Source organism: Lineus longissimus, chromosome 3 (genome assembly GCF_910592395.1).
Source record: "Lineus longissimus chromosome 3, tnLinLong1.2, whole genome shotgun sequence".
In the NCBI taxonomy this organism is placed as follows: domain Eukaryota; kingdom Metazoa; phylum Nemertea; class Pilidiophora; order Heteronemertea; family Lineidae; genus Lineus; species Lineus longissimus.
In genome coordinates, this window is record NC_088310.1 from 4,804,437 (window position 1) to 4,814,795 (window position 10,359).

Below are 10,359 nucleotides of genomic sequence, written 5' to 3' on the forward strand. Positions count from 1 at the left end.
CCAATTCAATCTCCAGTTATCTCCGTGTGGCTGAAAAATAAGCAACAGTGATGGTAAGTGCATTTTAAACTAGACAATGATCATCCTACACACTGAACAGAAGGGGCAATTCTGTTTGGAAGATATGCTCTGAAATTGTCATATGGTCATATAAGTTCAGCATTTGGCAACCCTGTATTAGTTATTCAATACTCTTTCTTCATGGCCATGTTTTTCGCAACTATCGGTAAGGTGAAAAATGCTAGAATAAAAGCCAAACAACAATTCTGGATTAACAGTATGCTTTGTCTTTTTTTCTAGACTATGTTTCAGTTAGGCAGGAATATGCTGTATGAGTATCCTGAATCATCAAGTATGTATACCAAGGACCTCAGAATTGAGATGATTCGATGGGAATTTTTCTTACCATAACTGTGGTCAAGACTTCGCTACTTTCTGTTTATTCATGTAATACGATGACATACACTGCTTGAATTCTGTCACAGTATCTTGACATTTTCTCCAGTCTTCATGCTCCATCATGCAGTCCTAAAAAATAGCAGAAAAAATATTAATCCACGTCAAAATTAGAAGAGCGTATCAGATGATGATTTGTCCCTTGGCAATAAAGATTCGTCTCTGACCATAGCATATATTGGTGCGGCAAAGGATCAAAATTATGAGAACTCTAGTTTGTCCAACTTAAAAAGATAGTCAGACTATTTGACAAATTCTTGGTACAAGATGGGAACACAGTTGTTCAAGTTCAAAGGAAGTTTTCTATCAGTTCAGGACAACGCCCTTCCTGGTAAATCAAGATGAAAAAGGCGCTCTAAACATAAATGCATCCTAGTCACAAACATGGAGACAGACACCAGTTCGTTAGTCGTTATAATGGAGTTTCATAGGTGGCGACACTACTTTTCCAACGTCGACCATAAGCTCATTATTTACGATCTTTGGGCCACTAATGCAGCCATATTTTGATACGAACGCATACCTGGACAGCATAGTGTTTTTGAATACACCCAGTCTTCTTTATCATTTCCTCCACAGGGTCAATTTCGTCATCTTTTTGGGCTGTGATTGGATCTTGTTTTTCTGCTGAAGCCATGTTGAATATCGCTTGTAGCAAAAACAAATGAGGTTGAGATTTTCGTTTCTGCGCTCACGCGCTCACGCTGAATCATTAGGGAAAAAGGAGGGTTGTAGTAATGTCACCAGGGTTGATAATGATGCAATAAATTTCATATAGGCATGGAAAATTATGATTTTTAGGAATCATTGTTTGTGATGTAAGCGGCAGAATCCACGTCGGATGTTTCGTTCTTTTTTCAATGTTTTGGCTGGAAGTACTAGTGTGATGTCTTCAGAAATAGCACCAACTGTTCGTGCCATAATCCAGCAGTGCCTGCATGCTAGGCTGCAAGTTAAACCGGCAACTGAAGATAGCCCAGCCGAGTTTGTTGAAGTGAGAAAAATAACAACCTTTGCCTCCTTTAATGATCAGGATGTTGGCTCATGATCGATCATCATGCTCATATCCTATCAGTATCATCATTCATGCTTCAGTCCTGTTTGTTTGTGTATGCTAGTCGTGAAATCATGTGTGGAGCAACTTTTATTGAGACATCAATGATACTTCTACATCAGTGTTGAAATAATGCTCTGATATGCCCATCCTAGGATAGGAGCAAAAGCTGTGCAGCTGCAGGGGTCATCTCTGTAGCTTGCTGCATAACTAATCACATGTCATGACTTTCCTATCTCTTAAACTGTAAACATAACTGAAACACTACAGTGAAAAAAATAATCATCTTGGTTGGTTGTGACAAGAGGCCTAGTCCATCCATGGTTTATGTTTACTTGTGGCCATTTAAGATTGTCCCCACTGACTCAGGAGTAGCATACCGAGTAAATGGCCCATCTTTGGCTTTCCTTTTCTTCCAGATCGATGGAGGGATTGTTGTTTATTTGTGCGTCTTGAAGGGGGCTACTTCGGAAGTTGTGGCTAAACTAGGTGAGTCTTCTTCAAACTCAAAGACGAACACGGCATTATCAATACAGTAAATATATCTGACCAAACTAAATGAGAGAATGACTTGAGACTTCAGTTTTGCTCAACCCACTGACTTCTTTATTTTTTGTTCCAGTCAAATCTGTCCTAGGTGTGCGCTTGAGTTCCCAATCGGAAGTGAGCAAGCTCGTGTCCGTCCTAGATCTGCCTGGAAGTGTGCTCATAGTCCCTCAGGCTACCCTTGGTGGAAAAATGAAAGGAAAGCAAATGCAATACCATAGCAATATCGACAAAACTGAAGGCAAAGAACTATATACATTATTTGCAGAAAAGTGTATTGAAGCTTTACAGGAAAGTGAGAAATGTCAGGAAAGTGGTTGTGAGGTTAAGTTTGGTACTTATGGTAATAGACAAGTTTTGAGTATTGATACAAATGGACCTTACAGTCATCTTATAGAAATGCCTTGACTTTGAAGTAGATGACTATAATATAAAGGGTATTGTATTGTGACTGATAATTACTTAAGTGGTTGGAAGAATGAATGTGTTTCATCATCATCATCATCAAAACCATAAATTATTGCTCATAGAACTCAACTTTTATTTCTTTAAATTAAATTGATTTTTGAATAAGAAAACTACGTTTACATCATTTTGTCCTATGTGTTAGAAATCATTCTGGAAGACATTTTACTGGTGTGCGGACACGGAATATTGTCATCTTGAGATTTTGTGTGTACAAGCGGTCTTGGGATAATGTTGAAACCAAGGATCTGTTTTGGAATTGAATGTCACATCCAAGGCACTGTCTTTGAATGGGATGTTGCATCCAAGGAGCTGTCTCGTGATTCGATGTCACATCCAAGGCACTGTCGTCGAATGGGACGTTGTCTACTCGATTTGATTCACAATTTCGCCATGAGATGTCTCTCGCAGCGCTGTAGAGATTATTGGCTTCTCGAGAATGATGGCTTTTACATCGGAGAATTTTCAAAGAACATCAACGGGATAATCTACGGTCCCCATCGCACTGGTTCCCTTTGGTAGTAGGGCGCCACTTTGTTCCTCCTTTGAGCAATCATATTTTCTAAGGGCACAATACAAGTGAATACTGATTCTGTTTGAGAAGCAAACTGAACCGCGTTGGAGTACCTCCCGAGTGAACGGCGCTGCAACTCCTCAACAGACAGTTCCCAAGGCGCTGTTGACATAATTTAACAAAATGATAATAAAACGGCATTAGGTATTTACTGAGAGAATGATACTCACTTAGGTTAACTTATGGTGTCTTTAACATTGTTACAATAGCATAACAGCCTAATAAAAAGTTTGTAACACCGCGTGACAATAGGAGCCCGCTTTTGTCGGATTAGAAGGCGCGGGGACAATTGGTTTTGTAACCAGGAGAAATGAGCAAGAGGCCGTACAAATATCTTTTGGAAGGCTGGTGGTATGGTACATCTGCAAAGTAAAAACTTAATTCCTTGCACCTGACCACTTGATCCGGCATGAGGACACTGTGTGCTGAGCTGTCAGGTTGACCCCTTTTCACTGTCGCCAACCCAAGTTGTTCTTGGTACATATTTCTCACAAAGCGACGTCGACCACGATGTACGTATCTGCAAATTAAAACCCCAGATAACTGACTGATAGACATTCCCATGTAACTGACCACTGGATCCTGCATGTGAGGACACTGTGTACTAAGCTGTCAGACCCCCTTTCCCTTGACCACTGGCCCCTATCAAGTTTTAACTATTGTTGTTGAGGTCGTAGAATTATGACCATTAACCACTCGACGAGTTATGAGAGTTGGCAGAACCTTTGCAGGAGTTTGACGGAGAAGTTCGTGACCTTCGTTTATTGTTGCGCTCGGGGCAGCTGTGACGGACAAATCTCCATGGCCCCTCTCTGTGGGAGACAAGAAAGTATTACGTCAGAGCCCCTGCATTGTTGGGTGCTGGCGCTCGAGGGTCGGAGACCATTTCATTCCCAGCGAATGAACAATGCCATGTCCTGCTAGACGAAATCAATTCATGTTGTATATATTGATGCTTGTCTGGCCTCGTATGGATATCTCAATCAGCAGAGCTGAAGGCGAATTCTGGTGCAACGAAATCAGAGACACATCGACGATTTCTGCAATTAAGCGATACATCTGTAAAGGAGAAATATTGATGAATCTAACGCGTTTCAATATAACGACCGTCTATAGTTTGATACAAATCGCACGGAAGTTGTCGGTCTGAGAGAAATCACGGTCTCTGCCGGCATACATCCGAGCTATCGGCAACCGAATTCGCCAGTGCGTTCCTCGCCTGGTAAGTTAGGCAACGCGGCGTTTTAGGTCATCGGTCAGTGTTGTCGAACTTAACTAGTTGAATCAGATTCATGGACCAGTCCAGTGAAATATGGACGAATGACACATTTAATGCGCGTGAACGCTCGGACTAAGTGGGCACCGTCTCGCTGGGTTTGAAGCTGACGCCGGTCCGTTAGGATGCTGGACATCCCCACGGGGCATTTCGGGATCACAATGGCCGCCGTATCAATGGTTTGGAGCTTTTTGTTGCCGAATGCTCGCTGTATTTCGCTAAACACGGCCCAATATTCCGTTGATTTTGAATTTAATCGTATTTTGTTGTCACACGATCACGAGATGACGTTTGTTGTGATCGTGTCCGGCGCCAAACGACACCTCTACTGACCACGTGTTGACATGCTGGACAGTGGCCATTTGTGTGGACATGTGCACATGCGTATGCATGATGTGCTTAATGCCTTCAAAGGTACAGATTTTTATTCAGCGGTCAACAGTTTTTATTCAGCGGTCACTTGACATGACATTGGAGTGTCAGCGGATGATGGGGTGTCCACCATCTGATCTCACACGCGCGTGACTCCCCCGTATCTTGATAGATCATGATCTCCTAACCCCCCGGACAACACGGGGTACAAAAAAGTAATTACGGTCAAAACACGGACATCTCCTCTCGATCATTGCAAGGTGCGCAAACAATGGCTGGCGAAGTGACAGACGCTCAGTCCACGAGCAGACGACAATGACGAACTTATCTTGGCTTTGTTTTTCAAAGTGACCTTTGTTTTAGCTAAAACATCTAAAATCAGAGGGTCTTTCGCAGACGATATAAGATTTTATAAGTACCACGTGGTCATCCTTTGCCTGTGTGGTATTGTTCTTCTATGGAAATAAGTTGAAAATGAATGAGCGGCAAGCATGTGAACCGTGTCATGTCCGCACGAGGTAAAATATTATAAAATTATAAAATTTTCCCGGAAAAACATACTCTTCCATCATTTGTCAATCTTTTAAAGCGGCAAATGCAAGGTTAGACAGAAAAATTAACCAAGCCAACAAGCCGACCAGCTGTACTTGATTTACTAGGAGCGGCGATTGTCAACGTTTGTCGTACAATCGATGAAAACAGATTGTGTTTCTAAGCCCGTTACACACGAGGGACTTCTCACCAACTTAGTTGGTTTTAAAATTAAGAACAGGTGCACAGGTGACTGGAAGTTGAGAGTCGTTCACCCACTCACACGAAAGACATAATCCCAGCAATATTTAGGTCCTGCACTATATTTAGTCTATAAAGATAAAGAGTCAAAATATGGCCCAACTATGTTGTTGACTGAATCACACGGGGAAATTTCTACCCCACACTCCTTATATAAACAAAAAAATCCTTATATAAACAAAAGATGTCGTTGAGAAATAGAACAAGTCGGTAGTGCAGCCAGCAACTCCAACTAATCGGGCAAAGTATTAGTTACCTGGTCTGGATTCCTGTTATGAATTAAAATTCCAACTAAGTTGGTGAGAAGTCCGATACTTTGCACTGTTCAAAACCACGATGACTTGTATTAGTGGTTGACCGGCTGGTTCATTTTCGATGCCTTTGACGAAACATCTTGACCCATCAAGTATCTTGACATCGCAAGACAAATCACAGAGAGCCTTGGTGGTGACGGACAGGGGACAGAAGCGATTTCAAAGAATGTTGTTCAATGATTTGTGATTTATTTTTTGATAGTCATAGCACAGATAGGCCTGACAACCTGAACCAGTGTTGACAAAACACGCCATCTCGCCTATAAATCCCGGCGTTCCATGTTTCTCGTCGTGAAGGCTACGTCTCCAGGCGGAATGGTTCGTGCAAAGCACAACGCAGAGTATCGGAAATTATTTTAGTTTCGCGTTGGCTACTGGTTGTTTTGGCTAGGCCTTTAGGCGGTAGGATGGCTTTCATTATCATATCTGGAGCTGCGATTATCGATAAATGGGCGTGATACAAACCTCGAATAGGCTCTTTAGGTCGACTCCGAATACCCAGCGCACATCTTTGTTATGCCCTTGATGATTTCAACAATATATTGTGCATCACCAGTTGACAATTTTTATATGTGTAAAATGCTGTACTTTCGGCCACGTGTCAGCAGAGCTAGATCTAGCTTTTTCCGTGAATCTCTCCAATCTGGCTATGCCGTGGTATCTCCATGGCATCGTCGAATTAAAGAGTTTTAAGGGGGTTGTCGCCCGAACTGGCGACAACTAGCCGTTCGGGAATCCTTGCTCGACTGTTGCAAGCCAAAATCGCAAAATTTGCCCAAACCGTACACCATGCGCGCAGAATACAAGAGAAACGTAAGTGTTCCGAAGTTCAGTGAAAACGAACATGATTCAAAAGAGAGACAACTATTAAGGATTCGGGTTCCATAAGTAGGATCACTGACTCAAATGGACCAACATGTACATATAAGGTGTTGTCGACGGACCTAAACTTGAAAGTTGCGATATCTTTATGAAGTAATAACCGCTTCACTGATCACAGCGAGTTGTTAAAGAATACTATAGATCAGCGAGTGAATTTTTGATAACATTTCGGACACATCATGAAATTCAATCCTGAAAATGCTTTTAAATTCGTTGGATCTTTCGTGTTTAACGGCGTGAGATTCAATCAATCCTGTTAGGATGGGAGCCATCTTGGTTTGGTACTTGAGAACAGATTTTGACTAGATTTCTGCGAATGATTCCTCTCTCTCACTTGCAATGTTCTTGTACGCCAAGGAACATATTACCTCGAATGCTGAGCGAATCTGATGCTGTTAAACTTGAGCAGTCCGTTGAAACAAGGTCAAAATGATACTCTAAAAGGTGTCAGCAAGAACCTAAGCAGCTGAATACCTTTCGTTGATCTCTTTCCTCAACATGACTTCCGCGTTTGATGAAGCTGACCGGGAAACAAGGTCACAACGACCCCTTCAGCCTCAGCAAACACGGAAAAGTTGGACAAGACGCGGTCTTAGGTGACAAGACTTCCTGTTAGGCTTTCTTACTTAAACTAGAGCATTTCCTGGTTGCAAAGCCGACCTTTCCATTTCAAGCCGCCAATTCAAAGGGAAGCTATCAGATGTGACGGTTGATTGGCCGACCGGGAGATTCGGACAAAGAAATGACCACGGAAAACATGTCCACCGCAATAATCTTCGGGCGTTGTATGCAAATTTTGTCTTAAAATCAGTCCCTGTAGCAAGTATGTTCTCCTGGCCGGAGTCACCAGCCCAAGGGTTGATGCGGGCAGGTGCAAACGTCTTGACAAAGCCCAGCTTCAAAAAATTAGGTTAACCAACGGATTTCGTCTCCAGTAAATCGGAAACGATAAATCCGCGAATTCAAATGGACTGCGGTGGTATATCTAGAAGCTCACTTTGGATAAATATTAGAATGATTATAATGGAACAGGAAACCACAAAATCCCTGCTCCGAGCTCGGGGCAATCTTGGACCAGTCATCCTCAGCTGCCCAGCCCCTCGTCCCACTGACAACACGACTCCTGCATTCAATATCACCTTTCGAGCATTGCAATGAATTTCTACAAATGACTGAATTAAGTAAAACCCTCTGAAAGCGTGGCTCACTTGGTTTCAATGGATGATTTTTCATCTGCATAAGCCGCGACAGACAACAGTGTCATACTTCGCCCAGCATCACCATTGTTCTCGCGTCAGATAACTCATTTGCATAATGTCAAAAACTGGTCACTAACGGAGGACGGTAATTTGCCAATTTTTGCGTCCGATGTCCACTCCGCAACGGTTTGGCCACCGCACGCAAGAAAGGGGTGGGTTGACAATCGAAGTCAGGGGGTGACGCGAGTTTGGAGATTGCATCCCGGCTGATTCAAATTCTTGTAGGACCTTCGTAAGTGTTAGACGCAACGAGCAGCGTAAGACAGCACATACGTGATGTTGGTTCGGGAGGCGCCTTTGAATAAAACGATGATGATGGAACTGGAAAGAGGCATAGATGACGTGGACTTCGGCGGCGTCATGATTGACAAGTGAGTAAATTCCTAATTTCTTTTTTTTCGGAGCAAATTTATGCGCAAGGGGAAACGATGGTGTCGTTTCGATATCAGTGCAACCCTGGGCAACGGTATCCACCTTTTACACCTGTGTCTACTCATTTTGTATAAAAGAGGTTATTGAGAATAATTTGATCAGAAAATGTCCTCCATGCATTGCGTCAGGTTTGCGACATTTACGCGAGTCGTTGCTGAAGAACGGATGATGTTATGTAATCAAGATTTCCCGATTCCTCCTCCGAGGTTCAAGGTGCCAAGGTAGGACATATTATAAGAATTTCAGATGATTATTTTTAAAATTTTTCATTCTGTCTCCGGTGGATTTGTATCAGACATTCCTTTTTCTGTTTTGTCATCTCTTATGAGGCTCCGGTTGAAAAAAAGGAATCTTGGTCCTTGGTAACGAGGAAAGGGGGGGGGGGGATCGAGCGACTGATTCATGTTTCAGACTGGGAAGTTAATATATGTTCCGAGAAAGACTTTGTCGGTATGCCATTCATTGTCCAACGAAGTAAAATATACTTCTTTACGAATTTTTGATTTCGTTGCGCAACATTGTAACTTAGAAACATTAACTGAATTCAATATAAATAAATGTACCGTAGTTACATGGAGTTGATTTATTAACTAAAGACTCCATAATCAAGTTCACTCCAAGTGTTGTTCCTGTCAGCTCAAAATCCGTTTTTCTCCTCTTGATTCTGAAGTCCCGGAGAAACGTGATAAGCATGGAAGAACAAAATGAATTTGAAACATGCAAAATGGCAAATTACAGTTATAGTCCTGCTGATGACGTTTCCCTATTTCATCTACTTCATGTCACTCCGTATATTTCATATCTCAAGAATAACGTAAATCGATTTTGATCGAAATAATGTATATGTGTTCGTGACTACCGCTATAGATTCAGAATTACCGTTTTACCAAATCTAAAAAAGTGTCTCTTATTACTGTCTAACTGTAAGTGTCGTCAAAAGTAACCAATGTCGTTCATCTACAGAGCGTATTAAAAGAGTAGCCCTCAAATTGTTCCTTCTTCTAAAGGAGAAGCTCCCTACAGGACCTGTCCGAGTCGCCTGCCCTCTTTTCAAACTCAGGCGGGATACTTGTTATCCCTTTGTTGAGCTGCTCCATTATCGCGAATGAAATAACAACAAGGCAAAGAAAGCAGCCCGTGTCTGTCTACACCTGTACGACAAATTGACATACCGTAACAATGCCGTCAGATATTGAGAGAATTTGTAAGGTGTTTCTTTTGAGATGAACAAATGCCGTAAGATATTGCTTCTTTTGAGAGGGGCGATGTCGTCATGAAATATTATAGAAGCTTACTTCTAATGAGTTGAATGTCGTATGACATTGTAAAAGCTGATCTGCTTCTTGCGAAAGTCGTTTATAGTATTATGTATTTGGAGAGCTTGTCAGGAATTTCCTTTGGGGGTGTCGTAACTTTGGAGAAATTGTAACGTGCTGCTTTTAAAAGGGGCTCTTTTAGGAATTTCGACTCCCAAGTGATTTAGGCACACGGTGATCTATGAAATATACATATAGCTCCGATACATCTAAAACAAAGTTGCACCAGTTTTCATGTTAATGATAAAACTGATGAGTGCGAAGAATATTGTAGTATGCCAACATAAATTGCAGACTTGTGCTCTCTGATGAAGCAAGTAATATTATCCTGCCCGAAGTATGAATCAGTTAATAGGTGTATTTTGTTCTTGTGCGCAACTAAAATAATTTCAGACTTTCCAGAATTGACCGGGGATGAAACTTCGTTATAAAAATACTAACATTGGTTGAACTTGGCACGAAAGGTACTCTTTTAGCATATGTATCCAAGGCGTTTGTGGTAAATGTGTTTTTTTGTTGAGATAACATTTACAATACAATATACTTGACTGTCGTACAACGTTACTGTCGTACATAGAAATATGTTAACGTAATTTTGTCCAAACATTTTCTGAAATCGTA

The 10,359-nt window shown here is 41.7% G+C and overlaps 1 protein-coding gene across 1 annotated transcript; it reads left to right on the plus strand.

The window, feature by feature from the left end:
* Positions 1–1,293: 1,293 nt before the first annotated feature.
* LOC135485030 (D-aminoacyl-tRNA deacylase 2-like) lies at positions 1,294–2,608 on the plus strand. Its single transcript, XM_064766754.1, has 3 exons — positions 1,294–1,450; positions 1,930–1,999; positions 2,133–2,608. The coding sequence occupies exons 1-3, from the start codon at positions 1,298–1,300 to the stop codon at positions 2,462–2,464; spliced, it is 555 nt and encodes a 184-aa protein (XP_064622824.1). The 5' UTR covers positions 1,294–1,297; the 3' UTR covers positions 2,465–2,608.
* The last annotated feature ends 7,751 nt before the right edge of the window (positions 2,609–10,359 follow it).

Excerpts from the sequence above, each read along its gene's own strand:
- LOC135485030 (XM_064766754.1), top strand. The coding sequence starts at position 1,298 with ATGTTTCGTTCTTTTTTCAATGTTTTGGCTGGAAGTACTAGTGTGATG. Across the intron at positions 1,451-1,929 it reads GCCCAGCCGAGTTTGTTGAA|ATCGATGGAGGGATTGTTGT; the intron begins GTGAGAAAAATA and ends CTTTTCTTCCAG. Across the intron at positions 2,000-2,132 it reads GGAAGTTGTGGCTAAACTAG|TCAAATCTGTCCTAGGTGTG; the intron begins GTGAGTCTTCTT and ends TTTTTGTTCCAG.